This window comes from Apaloderma vittatum, unplaced genomic scaffold (genome assembly GCF_000703405.1).
Source record: "Apaloderma vittatum isolate BGI_N311 unplaced genomic scaffold, ASM70340v1 scaffold16895, whole genome shotgun sequence".
In the NCBI taxonomy this organism is placed as follows: domain Eukaryota; kingdom Metazoa; phylum Chordata; class Aves; order Trogoniformes; family Trogonidae; genus Apaloderma; species Apaloderma vittatum.
In genome coordinates, this window is record NW_009715652.1 from 1 (window position 1) to 23182 (window position 23182).

General features: G+C 41.9%; 1 protein-coding gene across 1 annotated transcript in view; it reads left to right on the forward strand.

Moving 5' to 3' along the window:
• The first annotated feature begins 8 nt into the window (after positions 1-8).
• The window catches only part of SLC45A4 (solute carrier family 45, member 4), a 33809-nt gene continuing 10635 nt past the window's right edge, over positions 9-23182 (forward strand). The window contains 1 exon segment of the mRNA XM_009869237.1: positions 9-252. Coding sequence (XP_009867539.1) covers positions 9-252 — 244 coding nt within the window.

The following is a 23182-nucleotide window of genomic DNA, read 5'->3' on the forward strand; positions in this document are numbered from 1 at the left end:
TATTTTTTATGGTTATGAAAATGGCTCCCCAGAATGCTGACTCGGAATCTATGCAAGTTCAAGATCTACCTGTGGCACAGCTTCAGAAACCAGACACCAAGGAGAATGAAAGTAGGGAGGAGACCATTAGTGAAGGATCCATAGACCGGATACCGATACGCCTGTGGGTGATGCATGGTGCAGTAATGTTTGGTAGGGAATTTTGTTATGCCATGGAGACAGCTTTGGTAACACCTGTGTTGTTACAAATTGGTAAGTAATTCTCATTTCTGTTAATCAAAACTTTCTGTATCTTTTTGCATTGACTGAAGTCTGAAGAAGAGGGTTCTGCAGACTAAAAATAGACAAGGTAAAAATGTTTAGTTTGTTTGTTTTTATTGGCTGTGCTGTAAATTCAGTTGTGTGACCATGTTTAAGTGGGGAAGATTTCCATCTGCATTCATCTTCTACCTAGTATTACTTCCCTCTGTAAAAATTTTAACCTCACTTGAGTTCTTGTTCTAAAGAGCTTCTAAATTTCTTTATTAAGAGGTAAGTGTCCTAGAAACAATATTATACTATAAAGAATTGCAGTAAACTGGGTTTTTTTAATTTATGGAGAAATGCTTCAGGTTACAGTACTTAACAGTTTAATTAAATTTTCCAACTACTAGTGAAATACTGCATTAATTTCAACCCACAGGTTAGTCTTATGTGATTTATCTCTCTAGTTTATAACACTTGATTGCATATGAAAAAAAAATTATACCATAGCTTTAAATAATAGTAGGGGAGTAATGGGGTTTAGAATAGTGACAGTGCTTATGGTATTAAAGGTATCTTGTATTACCTTTATCAAATCACAGTCTCTGTCAGATATCAGAAAATATTACATGAAGCTGGACGAAACTGCTGGATTGAGCATGCTTCTATGTGTGAATAAATCAAAGACCTGTGTGCGCTGTATAAGTGTGTATATATAATATAGGCATATTATATATTTGTTAATGTTTGCTTTAGCTTATACCTACAGTAGTACCTTACAGCATGCTCAGTTGTGTCTGAACAGAAGCACTCAACTGATTCTGTAAAATGTTTGTTGAATACTATTTAGAACACTGTTTAGAAATTTCAAGGTTAGCATCTCAAATGACACATCTACTTTTATGTTTGGTATGACAATGGAGCATAAAAGATTAAATCTGTGAGCATGCAGTGTACAAATTCGTTCATGTAGTCTTCCTGCAGTTAAAAAATGTGTTTTCACAGTGATCGGTGTGGTTAGTGCCACGAGAAATGCTGATGAGTTATGCCTCCAAGTTTTCCTGAAAATTTTCATTTTCAGAGCTCATCAATGTCCTTTTTTTTTTTTTAATATAATAATGGCATAGTTAAAATACTTTTTAAGTGTTCCCCAAAGAGGAACTTTCTGATCAATCTGACTTGCTGCATAAATCCCATGCAACTTCATGTAAGAGTGTTTAGGATGTCCATAACTTGTTCTGAGAGTTTCTCTTTTGGGTAAGCTGAGGTTTAGAGACTTCAGCAATTTGTACTGGCGGTACTGGTTCAATTACTGCCTACCATGAATGCAAAAACTTTGCATGGAGAAGCCCCCCAGTTTAAGTGACCTGTACTTTTTTGTTGGCTTCCTTGTTTGTGCTGGCGCTTGGGTGTTTAAAATGTAAAGCTGGCTAAGCTGACTTTACCTTTCCATAGAGTAAGGTCAGACAGCATAAATAAACCGTCCTCTTAATTACTGACCAGTCCACTAGTTTACATTTTCTTTTGTGAGCTCCTCTAGCAGATCTGTTTCCTCCAGATAATTAATATCTCTTCCCTTCCTTCCCCAACCCCAACGATCAAAATAACGGTGGGATTTGGGGGAAGGGAAGAGTTCTCCTTCTAGAAAAGCCGGCAAATGGACAAAGCCACGCAAAAAGGCTGCGGGGATGCGATGACGATGTTCCATGCCGTAGAGATAAGATTTATTAACTGGTTACAAATGTCAGCACTTTGGGAACTAATTGGAATCTTTTGTGCTCTGGCTGCTGTTCCCTGAGCAGGGGAATAACCAGTGTTGGATTCACTGAAGGGTTAAGTTATTCACGGGTGACTTATCTCGCCTGTTTGGTAATTACCTCTTACATGGTTCTGTTTACCTTTATCAACCTCAACATCTGTCTGCCTCAACATGAGCTCTATTTATTCCTCACTGGAGGGGGTTGCACAGAGCCGGCAAACTGCTGTAATATTCCCTTTGCTTCTTGTTTTGCTAAAAGCAACGTTCAGTCGTTTTTTTCTGTGAGATTAAACTGGCTGGAGAAACTATTTTTGAGGAGCGGCACCTGGGGAAGTGTGGTGACTCAACCGGCTAAACTTTGCTTGTAATAAATCGAAGAACCAGGAGCCTTCCGGGTGTGCAAAAGAGACTCTTCCTAACAGATGCATGTTGAATATTAACAATTACAGTGGGTGCTTGTGTTCTGTGTCTCAGAGAAAACTTTGGTCACTGAAATCATCTGAGATTCTTCTTGGCTACCACCATTACAACCTTAGGCACATTAATGCTATGTTACACACTTTCTGCTTGCAGGTATTTGACTTGCCTAGCTGGTGGTGTTCCCTGGATCAGAGGTGTAGTTCTGATTTGGCAGGTGAACCATTTCTCCTACGTGTTCTGGAATGAGATTTCAGCAACTGAAGGAGAGAGTTTTCTGGATAGTCCCTTTCCAATCTGACAGTGTTTGAAGTCTTCATGTGTTTAAATTTCCTGAAGTTCTGAATTCTTAATGAAAGGACTAAACGCAACAGCAGGAGCTGCTTGATTCGACAGATCCAATGAATTGCAAAGGCCTGGAAGTGCCTAAGTTGCTGTACCCCTACTGAAATAAGTTCTGATTTGTGACTTCATTGCTATCCTTAGATTGATATCCTTATATCTTTATGTCCTTAGATTGTCAGAAATGCAGCTACAAATCTGTAACAGCCTTGTAGTCCTAAATGGGTTTTAGTAGCTTAGCAACAAGAAAAAGCCAAATATATAATATTTTTTTATTATTATTCCAACTAGCTCTTTGATTTCTTGCTATCTGCAGCTTAAGAATTCAAAATGAAGTAGCTAACTTTTTGAGGATTCAAAGGGTATAAAAATGCACCAAATAAGAGAAGTGGCAGGCGGACTCCAGATGAAATTGTATTAGTTGACACTTTGATGAGTATTGATCTCTAGAAATCTTCATTAACCTTCTTGAGAGACCCGTTCAATCAGCAGTTCAGCATTAAAGCTTTACTAGCAAACGCACTGTCAGCACCTTCGGCACTTTCAGTTTACTTGTTTATCAGTTCAAGGTTTTTGAGAAATCAAGTGATGGTGTGTTACTCTTGGTTACATTCTGTGCGTTCCCGCTACTGCCTCCCGTGACCACGTACTATAAACTCCATAGGAGCACGATGAGGCCTTTGTTTTCTGAAACATCTGGTACTTAATGCTGCTTATCTGTGAGAGGGAATTAAAATCCCTGCTATTGTTTGTAAATGACAGTGTATTCTCTTCCATCGTTAAACTTTGGCTTCTGAGGATTAAATCCATAAAGCTATATCCAGTTCCAAACAGTTCATGGAAAAACTGGGTACATTAAAAAAATTATTTCTCAAGGGATTTTGAGTGAATAAAACTGGAGAGAAACAGATGACTGGCATGGTGTAAGCCTGGAGAAATTGTTAGCTTTTAGAAGAAAATCATTCAGTGAAATCACAGAGTCACAGAATCGTCGAAGCTGGGAAAGGCCTCTGGGATCATCAAGTCCAGGCTGTGACCCAGCACCAGCACATGGGCCAGACCACGGTACTAAGTGCCACATCCAGCCTCTCCTTAAACACCTTCAGGGACATGGCTTCTGTTGACAAGACTTGAAACCATCAATAAATAGCCTAATTTGGTAATTTCAGACTCAGTTGTAATTCAAGCACAATTTGAGTCATAACACAACCTGTAAATCCATTTTAATTATTCTGAAAGGTGAGATCCATCTGTCTGTTTCATTAGGACTGCGGCAGAAAAAGAATAAAAAAATAAAATCTGTGTTCTGTGGCTTGAGGTGGCTGCTGCTTTCAGCATGAAAAACTTGCCGTCTGATTCATGAGTACTGGTAGCTGTAAACATGAAGTTTCCCATTTTATGTTTAATATGATAAAAGCTTTGCCGAGCCTTTACTGTTGCTTCAAAGGCACTTCCCGATGCTAGTGAGTGTTTTATGAATAGTTAATCGGTGCAGAAGTGACTGTCAGCATCAGAACCGTTCCTCATTCCTCTGCATAAATTAAATATATTACACTAATGCTTTTAAAAGAAAGCTGTGTACATATATATAAGGAAAAACATGAACAGTTTACATGTGCTGCTTACCTTTCTAATGTCATTTAAGTTTAGGGTTGTTTCTCTGCTGTGGTACAGAAATAGCCTTGATTTTCCTGCATTTCCCATCTGTTTATCCATGGTGGTGTTACTTGGTTTTGCTCTGAGAGTTAATGGGCTATTGTAATAAACATTAGCTAGTCTAGCATTAAATATTGAAGTTGGTTGGTTTAAGCTTAACTCTGAGCATGGTGTTCTTTTCAGGTGAGAACAGGAGGGAACAGCATTTCTAGAAACTCTGCATTTAATAGCTTTTAATAAAGAGAAAGGCTGAGCTAAGCAGAGCATAATACCATAGGTTATTTTTGTTTGGGAAATAAATTATTTCTCTCAACATACGCTTTCAAAGCAGCCAAATACTGTAGCCTCATCTCATGAGACACATTTCTTATTTGTGTCATACATGTAGAAAAGCTGTTTCAGGGTTTGGACTGTCATTTCTCCATTAAAGCATTTAGGCATAATACCTCAGAAAAAAAATAATTACCTAACATTCAGAATTCTTCCAGGCTAAAGCTTAGCAGACCATGCTTAAAGGGTCTTGAAATCTAGCTCATGTGAAATTGCCAGTATGGAAAAAAGTGTATTAAGCAATAATTGAAACTGCTGATACAGAGAAATCTCAAAGTGGTAGCTGAGAAGTCATTATGCTGAAGAGATTTAATATTATGGAGTGAACTTTTAGCATGAAGTCGTGAATTTCCCCATTGAAAGTGAGTGTTGATACCTGTGTGAGAAGAATGCGTGTAGGTAAAGAGGAGATTATGGAGACTTATTTGGAAACCAAGCATGAAATGTTACAGATAAATTAGCTTTTAGGTACGTTTCTTCAAAGGAATTAAGATATCAGTTGCTGGCTCAATTCAGTGTGGAAGGGGATAGTCTTCCTAAGGCTAAGCCTGAGATCAAAGGAAATCTAAAAACCTTAAAGGTCTGGTGAGGGAGAAGGGAACAAAGGGATTGGATGAGCTTTTAGAGGCTGCCTATAATTCAAGTGAAAAAAGGCTGACTGGAAAAACTCTTGCAGATGGAGGAAGCTCTTCAGCAGAAAGCAGCACTGACTCTTTATTTCAGCTCGACTCAAATAGTTGAGTTGTAACCTCTGGCAGAGATGGCGAATAATTTATGTTAAGGTTATATATATTTATAAGTGTCTTTTTACAAAGCCTGTATCTTACTGTTTGAGCTGTGCCTTACCTTGCCTTGTCTTCCCAGGAAGAAACTTTGAATTGCTGTCACCCGCGCTTTGACTTTCAAAGTCAAATTCCTGCACGATCCAGCTCCATCTGGACTCCCAGGCGTAGCTGCATTTGATGCTGAGAGTGAATTGCAGGATCTGAATTCCTCCTTGGAAGGAATAATGGCTTGAGAGCTGACCTGTTCCAGGAAGGGACTGTAACACGGCTAACCTAAGGACAAGAATTGATAACTCCAGAATAATAAACACCTAAATTTTTCAGCCTTGTTAACTTTGAAGTTAGTCCTTAAGATCGAGTAAAGTTTTGTATTCAGATCTCATGTGGTGTAATGTATAAAACTGCAAATATTGTGCCTAAGGCACATGTTTAATTGCCCTATAAAACCTCCCCACCCATCATTTTTTACTTATTGACTAATTTTTTGCCCGTTAAGAGATTGTGTAAGACTAATTTTACTGCACTTTTTTTTTAACCAACAAGCAAGTCAGTAAGGCTGACATGAAATACGATGTATCGCTGTTCTTTTACATAAAATATCTTTTGATCTCAAATCAGTAGCAGCGCAGTTTTTGAACACGCGGAGTCTTTAGTGAAAGGTTTGATTAAGGATACATTCGAGGCATCTTTAAAAGAGAGGTGTTATGCAACTATTAAGATTTTTAACCCTGGAGGCAGCAGGAGCACATGCTTTATTCTCATATCAAGGCAAATGCCATGTGGTCTGGCCGTTGTTCAATAACCGTTACTTACAGAGCTTTTTTTATATCAATGTTCTGTTTTCCTTTAAGTAACACTGGATCTGGCACAACTGATAACACGTGGCAGCTTTTCATCTGGGGTAACGTGAGGATTCGCGCTGCCTTTAGGATCATACAGAGTCTGTGACTTTGGATGAAAAGCCTTACTAGGAAAGGGAAGTTGAGGACGAAGGAATTCAGAGGCTTCTCCCATAGAATGAAGTGTGTTTCCTATTACTTAGCAGTAGATAACTTTTTGTTTCCCTTATTTTTTTTTTACCCCTCAAATAAAATCTGCTGGAGAAGCTGCTTCTAAAATGTCTTGTGCTTGCTCTGGTGCTGTTTTCTCCCATTCCAAATCTTTAACAGAAGTCCTTGATCTCTTAATTTTATACTGTGGGAATGCTAATGCTCTTTTTTTTTTTTTTTTTTTAAATCTTCTGGCATAAAGAGTATTCCCAGGAAAAACTGTGCTAGAACGCTTTTTGAATCCTCAAAAATTTTCCTTTGGCGAGTTTGTGTGATCTGAGGTTAGTGCAAGTGACTGTATGTGACATGCCAGAAGCGCTAACAGGTCTGAGAACTGTGGGCAGAGGGAAAAAACGTGCTGCAAGACAAAGCCAAGTGCATAAACATGCAGACTGTCAGCTCTTTTGGAGGGTTAAAAGCAATTTGTAGTTTCATCATATGTGTTCTTCAAGTCTTTTTTTTTTTTTTTCTTTGCTCTGCAGTTACAGACTTCTTAGTGTGTGATTTGTGGAAGGAGCTTGAGGCCTCCAAAAATAACCACTCCCTAAGAAGGAAACGGACATATCAGCTCTCATGTAGATGCTTCTTTCTACGAGGATTTTCTTCCTGTCTAGCGTGCTCCCTCCTTTTTATCTCGAGTAGCCAAGAGACTAAACTTTTTGGAATGGCTTAGGAGTACTTTGACGTGCATGTTCCCCTCATTTTCCAAATCTCTCCCACCTCGAGATCTAGTAAAGCAGTAGGATTAAGAACCAATTCATAATGCTGCTACAGGCTAATAGTGCTGAACTGGTTATGGGACTATGTTAGATTATAAGCAAATTGGTTTTTGTCAGCCAATAGCTTTTAAATTTTCTTCTAGTCTGTTGTAAATGTGCTTTTTATGTCTCTTTTAACATTGAGTCGCTGAATTGTCTTGCAGTTCTTCCCTCCCACATATATGGACCCCACCTTATTACTAGAGCCAAGGTAAGCCTGTAGGTTTTCTTCTGCTTTCATGGGCAGCCCTGGAGAAGAAAGGGGTGCATAAAGGACTCGAGGAACTTGCAAGATCCCTGTAGTTTTACTGCTCCGTTACTAAGATTTCCTGTAGGTAGTGGGAAAAAGATGGGAGAAGTAGGGGCAGGCTTTCGGGCTCCTGAAAACGTGTTAGAATTGGGTGGTTTTAAACACGCACCTTTATGCAACTTCTGTCCTAGCCTTAGCCCTTCCTCTTCATCTGCTTTCCACCCACATATGCTCTCAGCCAAATTTACGAAGCCCACATCTTTTTATACTTCTGTCTAAACACCCTTTAGGAGAGCGAGATGTCAGGCGAGCCTGTCAGTGTATGTGAACGCACAACGGCCGTCTGAGCTTCCGTTTTCTGTTCAGAATTTGAGTTTGACCCTCACCTCTGACCAAGATGTAATTTTGCTGTAGCGCTAAGAGAATGAAACACGATAGTGCTTCCATGCTCTCTATGAGAAAATAATTGCCACCGGGGCAATTTTCCAGCAGGCAATTGCTGGTTCTTTACTGTAGAAAGAAACCTCCCAGCTCTTTCGATGGGATTCTGGTGGCAGAGACTTGCAGACACAGAACTGAGTTTTGAGCGCCTGGCTTTGGAAACTTGCAATGCCAAGACTCAGATGTTTTTTCTCTTAAACGTGGATTGTGAAACAGGTTATGAAAAGGGGGAATGGCTCAGAACTCCTTAATGAACAGGAGTCTTACTTTTCAAGGAAATGAAATTAAGGCCGCTTTTGAAATGAAAAGAATGTCAACAGGCTGCTGCCAAATCACGTAAATGCTTTAATAAAGCTTGTTTCAAGGGGATTGTCAAAGCTGTAGCCCCTTAAGCTCCATTCTCCTCCGAGTCTCCTGTGTGCTTGTTGCAACAGTCTTGTGTTGTGATGCACCCTCTGGGACTCCATTTTAATCATCCTCTTTTAACCAAACAACAGTTGAGAAGGTTTCAGATACGCTTCCTGTGGGCTATTTTGCAAGAAATTATTAGAAAAGTTTTGAACTGCTGGTTCAGTTTGACAATAAAAGTTAATACTAGTCTATTTAACTAAACAGGGAAAAACCAGGTCATAGATTTTATTTACCTTGGTTTGGATAAATCCCCAATAGCTCATGTCACTCTATAAACATATTCCTCTCCCTGAAGTCTTGAGTAACAGTGGGTACAAAGCGGCAGAGATGCAGATTTTTCCATAAATAAACCCAGCAAGATACTGAATTAACAGTTAGTGATCTACAGTTGGAGCCTCATGGTGGATTTTTTTGCAGTGTAGTAGCTGCAGAGTCCGTAAACTGAATATGACCTGGTTTTCTACAGAAATAAATTGGATTTGAAAGGGTTTCATCAGATGAGCAAGCATAACATGCCCACAAACAGAATGACCTGAAAGCCTAAACTCTGCAAAGAAGAATAAGGAGAGGGGGAAAAGACTTTTAGCTGGGGGCAGTGACAAGCAGGTAGTGGCTGGCAAGAGCAGCAAGTGCTGCTAGACCTGGGAGGTGATTCCACTTGTGCTTTAAAACTGAGAAAAGTTTCAAGCCCTGTATTTATTGTCACTCCACACTTAGCGGGGAAAAAGGTGCAATCTGTGTTCCTACTGCCGGTGAAGATGTCTGGCAAGCAAGACATTCCAGTGGCTATCACCGGAAGCTGTTCCACTTCGTGTAAAATAGCGTAAGAGTTGGTGAAAGCAGATCTTCTAAATAACTGTAGCATCTGTCCCTATTTATACTGAATCTCTTTGTAAAGTAGATGCTTTATGAAGTTGCTTCAGCCTTGAAATGCCCCATGTCCATGTGGCATTCTGAAAAGTAAAGATTTAGATGCAGATATCTTCTTGGGAATGGGTAAACAGAAGGTTTTGAGTCCGAGTTTCCGCTATATATAGGAAATGGTGACTGCCGTGTTAAATGGCTCTACAGCAGTTAGGTGCCGTCTCACCAGCCTGTGAGGAGTTCTCTGCGTGAGGACAGAGGTGGCACCAGGCACATGGAAAACCTCAGACGCTCCTGCAGGTGAGCCCACCAACGTTCTGCATAGCTGCTGGGGGGAGACTTTGGAGAAAAGTCACATGAGTTTAAACTTTGGAGGTAGAGGAGTTGAATGCCGGAACCACAGAATGTCTTAGGTTGGAAGGGACCTTAGAGATCATCTAATCCAACCCCTCTGCCATGGGCAGGGATGCCCTTAACCAGCTCAGGTTGCTCAAGGCCTCATCCAGTCTGGCCTTGAACAGCTCCAGGGAGGGGGCATCAGCAACCTTCTGGGCAGTTTAATCCAGAGTCTTGTCACCCTCAGACTGAAGAATTTCTTCCTAAAATCCAATCTAAACCTATTCTCCTTCAGTTTAAATCCATTTCCCCTTGTCCTATCACTGGACATTCTTGGAAGAAGTCCCTCCCCAGCCTTCCTCTGGGTTCCCTTCAGGCACTGCAGGCAGTGATAAGGTCCCCCTGGAGTCTTCTCCAGGCTGAGCAATCCCAGCTCCCTCAGCCTGTCCTCGTAGCAGAGGTGCTCAAGCCCCTGGGTCATCTTTGTGGCCTTAATAATCAGAATCGTAGAATGAGTTGGACTGGAAGGGACCTTTAAAGGCCATCTAGTCCAACACCCGGCAGTGAGCAGGGACATCTCTCACTAGATCAGGTTGCTCAGAGCCCCATCCAGCCTGGCCTTGAATGTCTCCACGGCTGGAGCCTCCACCCCCTCTCTGGGCCACCTGTGCCAGTGTTTCACCACCCTGACAGTGAAGAACTTCTTCGTGATCTCTAGTCTAAATCTACCCTGTTCTATTCATTGCCCCTCATCATGTCACTACACACCCTTGCAGGCAGTCCCTCCCCAGCTTTCCTGTAGCCCCTTCAGGCACTGGAGTCACAGTTTCATCGTTTACCTCCAGAGCACTAAGTAAAAAGTGTTTTAGTGAAGTGAACTTTCCACAAGTAGAGACTGAATTACCTGGAAGCCAGAGCTGCAGCTTTGCTTTATGTAACGTCAAAACCCAGATGTGACCGTGACGGGCAGGCTACAGGAACAGCTTCCATGCTCGGCTCGAGAAGCCTTAACACACCTCCTGAGTAAAACTGCTTTTTGCCACAGAAGTGCTGATGCGGAGAACAGTGAATAGAAAGGATCAGTCCCTGCGCTGGCCTGGTTGTGTCCTTGGTGTCAGTTTTGTCCTTGGCAAGCATCCCACCATGAGGCAGTGCAGTCTCTTTTAATACACCAATAAATTTTGTATAGCTTCTGCTCAGATTGTCTTAACCTTGAATTTCTATGTTCTTCTGGATCCTGATTTGTGTTCTTTCTGGCTCAAGTGATCGTTTTCTACGTGTTCTCACATATAGACTGTTTAAAAACACAAATTTCCTCCTTTTATCAGTTGTGCTGCTTTGTAAACAATAGTCTTTCAATAATTCAGTCTGTTGGAATCGAGGGCCCACAGGATAATCTGTGAATTCCAAAAATATCCTGCTGGCTTTAAATGAACTCTGGATCTGGAAGTGCTTTAATATCTCTTATAAATGTTGTATCTGGACACTTCTAGAAATACTGAAGTGTTTCTTTGGAGAGGGGAGATCAAGCTCACACAGTTTACGTAGGTGGCAGGAAAATCAACATTAAATTACATACTCTAAAATCAGTATTAAACTGTGACGCTCTAGCAGGAGTCTTCACAAATCTAAAACCCAGCAGAATGCCTCGTGTATTCAGATAAATTATTGTTTACCAGAGCTGATCGGTTGTAGTGGATACGGTTGCAGCATTTGCTGTGTTTTCTTTGCCTGATTTGGAAACTCAGGCGTAGTGTCTCACCAGGCCAGACATTTTCTGGCAAGGAAGAGTCATTACAGACATACCTGCTGTCTTATATGGACTGTATCAGGTGACTTTAAAAAAATGATTGTTTATCATACTCGGATGCAAATTAAACAATTTCTGTAGCGATGGGATGGTGCTGCAGCCTCAGAAACATCTGATCTGGTGTTTTGTTCCAAGCTACAACAGAAATGAAGAACAGATGCACGGTGCTCTCTTCCTTCCTTCTCCCCTTGAGTCATTATTTTGTAAAAATTTATGAAAATAGGTTTCTGGTTGCTAGACTTGAGTGTCAGTTTATCACCTCTGGAGTGGTTCTACACTCTCATCTGCCTTTTTGGAAAAATTGCTTATTCGCAAGGTTTGGGTTTTTCCCCTAAGGGATATGTATTCCTACTATTCATGCCTTTGCAACATAAACCAAAGGGCGCTGACTTTATACTGACTTTAGATAAGAGCAGAAGAAAAAACTTTGTCATCTGTCTGAGGTGAAGACGGAGCTTGAAATTTTTTCTTTCATTTTTGGTTTGACAAATAGCAGCAAGGGATGAATACGGCTTTCAAACCCCAACTGGCTGGTGCCTCGGAGCTCATCACTAGTGGCCTGTGGCGAGCAGCACCGTGGACACGCCTTCCCAAGAGATTTTCTGGGTCCCCCTCAAAATACAGACATGGTGTGTAACGGAGGAGAAAGTGAAGAAGTGCGTGTGGAGCTTTCGGGGCGCTGCAGGAATGATAAAGTGAGTTGATATAATCAGCTGAGGGTGACTCTTTCTCTGTAATTTAATTAAGGAGGAGTCTTAACAAGTGCTCTCTCTTTCTCTGAGATAGTCAAAGTCATGGGTCCTAAATCTTGTGCCAGGGACTCCCTGGATTTGGACAGCAGTCAGGGTGTGCGAGAGGTGACGGAGATAAGTGAAGGGGAAGGTTGTTTTTCTCCTCTGTGGATTCCCACCCCACTGGCATGGCTAGTGTTTAAAATACATTTTCAAGTGGTTTTAAGCTGTAACCTTCAGGGGAGGGATCCAGTACAACCTTCTCTGTGTTGGATATGAAAGGATTGGCCAATTCAATCTTGAAAATTATTTAGGCTTCAACCGTATAAATTATTTAAGTTTCCTTGTTAGATGACTGAATAAGGGTGTGTTGCTGGCTACACCTGTAACTCATATATATAACTTTTTACATTGTTTTATAAATTCAAAGGACAAGAAGGTCATGACAGGCAAAGTGATGTAAAAACTGCTTTTCACAGTATGATAAAAACATCTGTTCTGGTTGTTTGGAGAAGAGTTCTGTTCTACTTTGTCCCCGTTAGGGCCCAGTTCTCATAATTTGCTCATTTGGAAAGGAGATGTTAGCTGTCTTGTTTTCTAGCGTGTTCATCTTGTTTAACTTTAGACTTTATTGGTAAATTTATCCTTCTGTGCATAGCCTCGCTGATTGTGAAACATAAGACGTGCTATTAAAGACTGCATGGAAGAGAGTCTGCGGTAAGGAGTCTTTTTCATCTTGCTCGATTATGTTTTATTTCAAACTATCAATTGCAGTTATTTGGTGCAAAATGACCCCATGGATCTCATTAACCACCACGTAGAATTGCAAGTCGTGTAATTTTTAAACAGCTCAGGGTGGGGGAGCCTCTCCTGCGGGACGCAGTAAGTGTTATTTGGAGCACTGCTTGAGCCTTGGGGGTTAAGTTCTGCTCTAGTTACCAAAACATACCCTGTGTGCAACTTTGTGGTATCACCCTGCAAGCTCAAAATAGCAAAATCAAGATTTTTTATACAGCTAGAGCTCAGAAGACTTGACTGTGAAGGCAGTTCGGCTTTTAAATCTCTCCGGTACGCGTGTGGAACGTGTTCCGTGTAAGTTAATGTTCAAGCCAAAACATACAAGTTTATAGAAGGCAGCGTGTAGGAAAGTTTGAGGCAGGCTGCATAAACACCAGCTTTTTAATCAGCCCCCATAATTTCATCCGAGAGGATGGTTTTCTGTGATGCTTTACAGGCAGCTGGTGGCATCAGTAGCTGTAGAGGAAGACCACTTGTGGGGAGAAAAAGAACCCCCAGTCGATTAAAATTCTCAATGATAGTCCTGTTGCCAGCATTCACGTGTCTAGAGATTGTTAAAACAAGCGATGAACTGCAGCGTTTTCCATAGAGCCGTGGTCTACAGGGAAAAATCCTGGCTGCGAACTATGACCTGCGGTCCGTTTGTTGAAGCAAATAGGAAAAGCACTAATAGGATTTATGTTTCACTTGATATAGCCACATGAGGAATTAACCTCAATAAAGGCAACTGTGTAGAGGAATGCAGTTTCTCTTTAGGAGCTTAGTATGGGTTATTTTCAAAATTCCACTGTTGGTTGGGTTTTTTTTTGTTGTTAAGTATACAATGAATAGTGAGTTAGAAGAATCCATATAGTTGCTTGTGTATAATTCATCAACACTTTTAAAATAGCAAATAATTTGAGAGGGAATGCAGTGTTCCTGTTCTTCACTGACTTTTAGCTCGTAGGGTTTCCCAGTAGCACAGTTGTGACAAAAAACGATCACAGGCAGAGTGTTTATTCCTGTCGTGAACAAACCTGTAGTCCTAAAGACTTTAGAAAGGCCAGAAGGTTGATTTTGCAGTGTGGTAACAATTACTTTTTGTAAGCCTGTTATGGGAACGGTGGCTGATTGGGAGGCTTTGAGTATTGAAAAGGGGTCTAAAGCGTTTGGAGACTGCATGGCACGAATGGCCTGAGTATAGGGAGGATCAATTCAGCTTCTCCCCCCCCACTGACTAGTTTGGGCATTTCTAGCTGGGCAGAAGGGCTTTTAGAACGTGAGGTTTGTATGACGTGCCTGTAATGTTTATTAGCTATTATGCATTTTTTTATTAGGTCATCTAGGGTAGTTACAGAAGGAACTGTCTGCACCATGTACCGACCCTTAGAAGAACGATGCAAGTACGATCCCAGCTGAAATTTAAAGATCAACTGTCTGGTCAGTAATCCCCGGGAAGATGAAGGTTCTCAGATGGTATCTGCAGGGGTACATGGGCCAAAAAACCTTCCTGAGTCACTATTTTCATGTGGCTTCCAAGCATCTAGTCAAGCCTGAGAATTGAGGAAGAGGAGGGTGATTTTTATTAATGCACAAAGACAAGCTCCTTGCACTCTGCTGTATGCTTTTACTGTATTTTCTAATACACAAAACTTGAGACTGGAAATGAACTATTTTCTTTGCTGCTTGCAATTCTGGGGAGCGAGTGTCGTGCCCACCATACTCAACCTGGCTGCCTGCTCGACGAAAAATACTTTTTTTGGACTACTTTCGAGTCTGTTTGCCTTCTTTTTTTCAAGTTCTGTTCCTGGATACACTGACCAGATGCCATGCTGGGCTAAGTATATGCCAGTCATTTGTTTGGCGCTGTGAAACAGATCCTTTGTGGCTTCTTAAGGGTTTGTGGGGTAGAACGGACGCATTGGGGGTAAAGTACTACTGCTGGAATGGGAGCATAGTGTCTGGGTGATGCCTTCTAGCCCGGTGTTTGCTAGAATGGTATTTTAAAGTCTTAACTTTGAATGAGTCTCATAATTTAGGATATCCTAGCCATGCTCTTCGTCTTGCTTTCTACTAGTTATGTTAACCGTGCTTCTGCCTCCCCTTGAGCTCGAGTTAGAGCAGTGCAGAAGGGTAGTCAAAGCTTCCCTTCGACACAAAATCCTTGTACCCCAGAGCAGCCCTGGACCAGAGCCCCCAGGCAAGGGTTCAGATGATGCCTTGTGATGCTGCTGGGCAGCCCCCACCCAGCTGTGAGCAGCCCTGCATTGAATAGGTCCCCATTAGGCAAGTATGATTTTAATTGAAAAACTTCTTTTTAAGCAGAACAGGAAAGCTGTTCATCAACCAGATTATTTGTTTTTAAGGGGTGAGAGAGAGTTCAGCCTAGGTTGAACGCGGATTTCAGAATTAACATTTCAGGTTTGGCTCTACTTGGAGGAAAAAAACAACCACCTAGGTGTTAACTCCAGTTTTTGGTTAGGATTTGGTTCAGCTGTGTAAGTAGACGGTCATATTCCTGGGTATTAATGTGTTAATCGCTGCAACAAAAGCTCTGCTGTTGATGAACAGAACAGGCTCGCGAGTTGGTGCTGAAAGATTTTCTATTGTATATGTTAAGAGTCTCTTGAGTTTGGGGATGTTTAAAGTGCATTTGAGCCGAAGTGCCTTTGTTTTATAAATTTGCCAATATTCCAGAAGCGGTGACGAAAATCCCTATTGAGCTTTGGATAAACTGGGATGCTGCGTATCTTCAGGCGACACGTGTCACCCTAATTGATGTCTAATTTTTGCAGCGAGACGGCGCGGTGAAGTGCTGCAGCGTTACGTAATGCGCGCGGAGCCGAAGTGGGGCATCATGTACAGCTGATGCATTTTAATTACAGCCCATAAAGGCAAGGGAAGGATTAGCGTGGCAGAACAATTTATCGATTGCGGCATTCATATATGTGCCCGCGTGCATTTAGATGCTCGCAAGTGGTGGGAAATGGGTGCGAGCGTCGTTCCGTGTGACCTTTGTGTCCGTCTGTATCTGCAGCTTTGTTTAACTGGCCAGCAAGAGGAGACAGTGTTTGCAGCCTCACAATAAATACACTGATATTGTGAATTTACTCTCGAGTGGTTATACTGATATATATATATGTATATATATATATATATGTATATACACGCGTATATAGAGCTGAATATAACCTGTGTTTTTCTGGGTTCGGGAAGAATGTTCTCAGCTTCTTATCTGAGGTTGTATCCCTAAAACTGCTCTTTGGTGTAAGTTAAAAAAAAATAAATAATAATTACTGGTGGTTCGACATGCTGCAAGTTGCATCAGATTTAATCTATATTCAGTTTCAGCTCATCAAGCACTGTGATGCAAATTTCTTATTAGTGTCAAAGTGATATATCTCTAAATACTTGTTGGTAAGTGGGAGAGGAAGAAAAGTTGAAAACAAGTTTCCCAAGAGCCAGAAAGGATGACACAGATAATCTAGAAAACTCCAGTGAATGAATTTCATCAGTCAATAGGAGCTCTTGGCAGCGTTGCGTTTCCTTGGCTTCTCTGGAGCTTAATTACCTGCTGCAGCATGGAGAAGGCTTGTTTGGCACTCGCAGTGTTTGAATATAAAAGGTTCAGCTTCTGACTTAAGTAAACCTGGCACTTGTCACAGCTCTGAATGTACCCTGGCAAAAACAAATTCTGTAGTTTTGGTACGGATGGAGTTCTGTGCAACCTAAGCTGCTAAGCATTTTTATCATAGGAAAAAAAATCTGCCACAACAATTGATTCTTTAGTGTTTCCTTGAGCAGGGTCTGTACTATGTGTTGCCTTTGATTTCTTCCCTTCAGCAAGAGTAGCTAATACTGGTGTATATGTCTGTTAGCAATTGCTCAATATATTGCATAAGTAGAAAACTGGATTGTTTTAAGGGCGGTAAGCTAGAAATAATCTTCTACCTGAATTACTGCAGGTTGCCCCTGTGGAAGTAGGTTAGTAGGAGGGTTAGAAACTTTAAAATAAATAAGCTTTACTTGACAGCATTTGTGATCATGCTAAAAGGAAAACCATATTTGCCTGCCTGCAGATCAGGGCGTGTGTTCTTTCTTCGATGCCTCAGACCCCAGCTGTTCTCAGGCTTTTGCTTCCCTTCTCCCCTTTCCACACATACTTTTGGCTCCTTCCTCTTAACGTGTGCTTCTCTTTCCTGACACGGCAATGTAAAACTGGGTTATAAACTAGAAATTGTCAGGGAAGCCGCATAAACCTTTCTACAACTCTGGCAGAATGGCGGTAGAGCAGCAGAGCTTAATGAAACGCTGATGACTCCCACGGTTTCCAAATATGAGAAGGGGAGGACAGTTGGAGGAGGTTGGAGGCAATGATTGAGCAGAGACAGAATACGGTAAAACTGCGTGATGAAATCCTTTTGCAGGCCTGTCACTCGTTTCCTTAATTCCATTTTTCAGAAGTGTTATTTAACCCACCGTGGTTGCTGCTGGCGGGCTGTCGCACGGCTAATTTCAAAAGCTGTTTCTGTACCAAAAGGCAGAATAGCTCTGCCAGAACGGGGTATAACTCTTCTACAGCTTAAAAAGACCTCCAGGACTCTGAAACACCACGCAAATATTTCCATGCTGAAGCTGTTGAAGAGCAAGAGCACAGCTTTTTTACCAGTGAGGTGTTGATCTTTCAAAGTGGGCGACTCTAGTCTAGTTGTAGGCGTGGTGGGTAACAGTTGTCATAGTTTCCAAACTCTGGGAAGCTGTTTCTGTTGTAAAAGTGTGCGTGTCCACATCCGACTACTAAGGAGATTTAAAATGTCAAATACAAGTTTTAAGGAAATATTGGGCAGCCTTTTAATATTCCAGTTAATATTACAGCCTTTTAATATTCCAGTTAATTATTTGTTCATATACCTCACATCTAGATCCAGCTTTCTCTTCCCCGCAAAGTGTCTCTGTGGCCCCGTGGATTTTCCCAGGTGCATTCGAGCCGGGCTGCAGCTGATTTTTGCTGGTCCTTTTGGATAGAATTTTCTCTATTTCACCTTTGGGACATCAGTCTTTTGAAGTACCACACTTTTTATGTCCTCGACATACTCCTGTTAATTATTTGTTATCTTACCATGCCCCTCTGTGCCAATAACTCCCTCCAAATGGAGGAATCGGGCTTTATCCCTCCACTCTCACGTCCCGCAACTGATTCCTCCTTTACCCCGAGGAGGCAGCTCCATCTTTGCTTCTTATCTTGAACGGAGGAGCTGAGCGAGGCTGAGAGCCCGGCACTCCCCGGCATCCCTGCGGACCAGAGCAGAACGGGGAGGGGGAAGGAGAGGACACGCTTCTTGCAAGTGAGTGATAGTTTGCGCTCCAGAAAAACACATTTCAGATTGTGAAGCTGCACGTCCTCCTGCCTGTGGGATGTATAGAATGTGCTGACAGCCTGTGAATGTTGCGGGCCAAGCAGAAGAGCTCCGATTTGACAGGAGCAAGAAGGATTTCAGGATGGGAATTTTACCAGTGGGAAGATTGACGTTTCGATGTTACTCCTGCTTTATGTGGTGTTTATTGCACTGAGACTCTGAGCGAATAAAGATGCCTGACAGCTTGAGAGACTCTCATTTTTATGTAGAAAGCTATCAGCAATTACAATCCTCTCGGTACCTTTCTCATTCCGAGTTTTTCCACCTGCTCTCTTGCAACTGAATTGAGCCCTGTGATCACACGGACTGGTCAGTATAATTTTTCTCCGGTGTTGTGCTGTTTGCTGCTTATTCAGAGCAGCTTCTGAGCAAGCGCTTGGCTTCAAGAACTGTCATCTTAAATCTTAATGAAAAGCAAAATTTCATATTAAAATGAAGTCCAGTGCAGGGCTTCGTTTCTTCTCACACCAGCAACTTGCAACTAAATTGAGCCCTGTGATCACATGGACTGGTCAGTATATTTTTTCTCCGGCGTTTTGCTGTTTGCTGCTTATTCAGCGCAGCTTCTGAACGAGCGCTTGGCTTCAAGAACTGTCATCTTACACAGGCTGGGCGGGGGTGATTTAATGAAAAGCAAAATTTCATATTAAAATGAAGTCCAGTGCAGGGCTTCGTTTCTTCTCACACCAGCAACTGTAAGATAATGTGGCGTTAAGGGTGCAAATTAGAGGCTCTCTTGTCTTGTATGATATCAGTCGCGCTTAAAATTATTTCCTTCTTACAAGCTTGTACTGCTGTGTTTGAAAGCTGCTCGAAGTGTGATAACCAGGAGAAATTACTGTTTTTTTTCATAGCCCTTCCCTGTTGGTCAGCATCTCTGTTTCAGTCCAGAAATCAGAAGGTGCTTTCTCAGGGGTACAATAAACTCAACATCTAATGCTGACCGTACTGCAGGAGCACTAAGACCACTGGCCAGTGGTGCATAGTTTCAACATGTTTTGGCTCAGGTATATTTTTTGGGGCACCCCAGAGTGCCACGTGAGCTCTAAGCCATTGGAAGCCCTAAAATCCGAGGGGAGCTAGCAAGAAGCAGAAGGATTTGGGGTTTGAGGTTTCGTGGCGATTCAGTTTGTCAAAACAGGCACGCGGCTTGTTTGCACTTTCTCTGGGGGACTCAAACATGTGGCAACTGTATTTTAAATATTAATAGAAATATTATATAAATATATATTTATGGAAGGATTGCAGCTGCGTTCTGAAACCCCTTTTCCTCCTGCAGACACTCCAAAGCTCAGATGCTTGAGTCTGCTGTGGTTTCTTTTCTTCTGTTGCAACAAGAGGAGGAGCAGATCCTGGGCTTCTAGCTTTTTCACAGCTTTTTCACAAGCATTGCTTTTGTTTGCTATGCTCTTGAAAAACATAGTCTAAACAAAGCAGCTTGTATAAGCAGTGCATTTTTAAACAGATCAATGTGAAATATTTTTAGCAGCGCACATAGTGTTTTATACAGGGGTGGAATTGTGGGACACAAAGTGTTTGCAGGGCATTGACAGCTTCTCACGTTCGTTCAGAGATTTGTATGGTGTTTACTTTAAGCGTATAAACAAGTCTCTAGGTGATGATTTCTGACAAATGAAAATAGGAGCTTAGCATCCTATTCCCATATCAGATCTTATTGTTAAGCTTATAAAGAACTATTTTTCCCCCCTCCCCAACAGAACTTATCAAAAAGAGGTTTTGAATAGAAACTGCTGCATGGGACTTAATCTTTCTTCCATGTAACTCGTGACCTCACGCAGCCCTTAGACTGATGGTGACACAGTGAGCATTTCCTGTGAACCGTGAGCAGTGCTGGTCCCACTATTGTTGGGCACTTTTTTTTGTCTGGGAAAAAACAAACCCTTATTTACTAGAAGCCAGTGTCCTGTTTGTTTGTAGCTGGCTGGGAAATGCCGTATTACAAGGGTCTCAGTGGCAGTCGTCGCTGCTTACAGAAGCTGTTGTTGTGTTTTGCTCTTTTTTTCTCGCTGATTTGTATGAGACTTCTAAGTCTGCCTTGTGACCTGCTCCAGATTCAGTTCACGGCACAAATACTAACCTTGTTTATCCAATATGGTGGTTTTTTTGCTCCACGGCGTTTCCTCAGATTAGCTGTCAGCAAAAGGCTAAATAATAATAATCCTTCGGTTATTATTCCTCCCTCAAAGGCCACCAGGTTACTTTTCCAAGTCGGCGGACGGCGGCTTGCCCTTAGAGCTGCTACCTGGCAAGGCGAGCGCGGCGGTGGAAAATTACAGACAAAATAAAGGAACGGCGTTAAACTGGTAATGGGACACAGCTGCTTTGGCCTTCGAGCCCCCGCGCGAGTCTCGGCAGCCTTTGGTAAAGGCATGTGCTGTGTGATGCTGCTCTTGGCCGTCCAAAGGCAGTCCCAGCCTAGTTACAGCCTGTTCCAGGTGGGTATAACAGCTCGCAGCGGCTGGGGCGTTTTGCTTTTTGGCTCGAAGAGCTCATGGCGAGGCGCTCGTACGGATGACAGGCTTGCTCTGCGGTACTGCCTTGAAATCGGATCCAAACCAGCATCCGTACATCTGTTCTGCACATCAGAGGCTGGAGGCTGCGGGGCTGCTGGCCCAGCACATCCCTGCTGGCCAAGTTTATTTAAAATACACGATGTATCCGAGTCCTTGCCGCTAAATGGGAGTACCAGAAGGAACTTCTTCATGTCAAAATACTCCTTTTGTCTCCTCTTTTCAGCTCCTGCTAGCTTGGATGCCTTAACTGTCTTCCCATTTGAAAATACTGTATAAAATGGTGAAGTTTTATAGGTTTAGGAGCGTATATATGTATACAAAGAAAGAAACCGTTAGCATATGTAATTACCTTCCTCGGCTGCTTAGCATCCTTCACAAACACAATTTCTGCGGAGTTTTATTACTGGAGCTCATTTTTGTGAGGCAGCAAACCTCTGGAAGACTTTGGGGTTTTTTGTGTTTATATATGCACGTATACACACACATATATAGGCACAGTCTCTTTAAGTATTTCAGTTTTCAGTTGTCTTATTTATTTTGCTTCTACTGCCAAATCATGCACGCCAACCTAAATATGCATATCTTGTGTGCAGACATTCAAGATACTAAAAGCAGAACAGCCTCTTTTAAGGGGAAAAAAAGTATTTTGGGGTTGGAGTTCTCCTTGTCTGGCTGGAACTTTTGCATTTATATGAAAATGTCTAGCACTAAAGCAAACGTACTCTTGAAGCAGGGAAGGTCCTGTAGACTCAAGTATGAAGCATGAACTTTTCTGAAGAATACCTGCAAGGTATGTTTTGAAGTCTTGCGTCCTGGGACAGAGGAAGTTCTGCTCAGTGCCTTGAAAAGCTCGCTCATGGAAAACCCGAGGTAGAACTAGGATGTAAGCTTTAAAAAATTTGACCTTCCAGCAAGAGCGCTGAGCGCAGACATCAGGGGTGACAACTGAATCTGTACGGAGAGAGGAGCTCTTCTATGCACCCAAACTGTTGTCTTGCAGAGTTTTGAGCTTATCAGTAGCACAACTCAACTTGTAAGGTATAGAAAAGAAACACAAAGGGAAATTCTGGATAACTGGCTTTACTACCCGTTGCTAAAGTGGTTTCTGTGTTGGTGTACCCGTGTGTTGTTCAGGTGAGGAGTCTGCTGCCTGTCAGACTCGCGCAGGAGGGAGTTCACCCGCTACAAATGAATTTTTCCCATGCTGTTTTATTTCAGCTTCCCGCCAGGAATCTTCTCTAACCCCACTCAGTTTTCCGCTTGAGCAACCAACTGAATTCTAACGTGACGCTATCACAGTTTACATACTTCGAGTAAAGTCACACGCTTCACTTAATAAATAACTTATTTTGAATTCCGCCTAGCTGTATGTAAAACACATCTGATGATTTTATAAACCGCGAGCTTACTCTTGGAATGCAGTTTGTGAGAGCCCTGCCACTTCGCTTATGCAAGTGGTCCTATAGTGTGACTTCTCCAGCAAGAGAAAAAGCAGGTTGTGCTCACGTTCCTGGCTCCTACCTCCTATACAACCTGTGGGAATTGCTCATGTTTCACTTGAAAGTTATCCCTTTCCTGTTTGTCTGGAAGAGCTCTGAAAGCTGTTTAGAAACTCTTCCATTTTTCTTGGTGTGGGGCTATTAATTCTTGCATAGGTTTTTATTGTGGCTTCTTTTTCTAAAGAGAGATATTTTGGCTGCTAAAGAGCAGTTCAATAAAAAAATACGGAGGTGGTTTGTCTAAAGAAGGAGCTCCACATCTAATGATCTCGGGGTGTTGTGTGCTTTTTACCCTTCTATAAAAGCTACATCCTTAGCTCCATTTCTAAGTCATTGAGATTTGTGTCTTTTGCAAAGAAAGCCATTTTTACTGTGAATATTTGGATTTAGGCTTTTATTTATACTACTAAGATGGCCCTTTTCAGTCGGTGAAAATAAAGCCTTCTCAAGAAAGCATTTCAGTCTCGTTCCTCTGACTCATCCATGGAAAGATAAGACTCCCTAATTGTAGCCGTATAGCAGAGGTTGGGTAAAAACCTTTTTTCTTTTCTTTTACTTGCCTGTAAAATCAAACCAGAATGCAGGCCTTAATCTGATTTTGAGTTCTTACATGCAGAGTTGACCTTGAAAGTACTGAAGTCGAGATATTGCCGGCAGTAAAAATCACTGTGGTTTTTGATAGTCTTAGGACATTTTTATGACAGTTGGTTAACTGACTATAAAGCATAAAAAATACCCATCTTTCCAATGGAGAAATGTGCAGTTTTTACAGT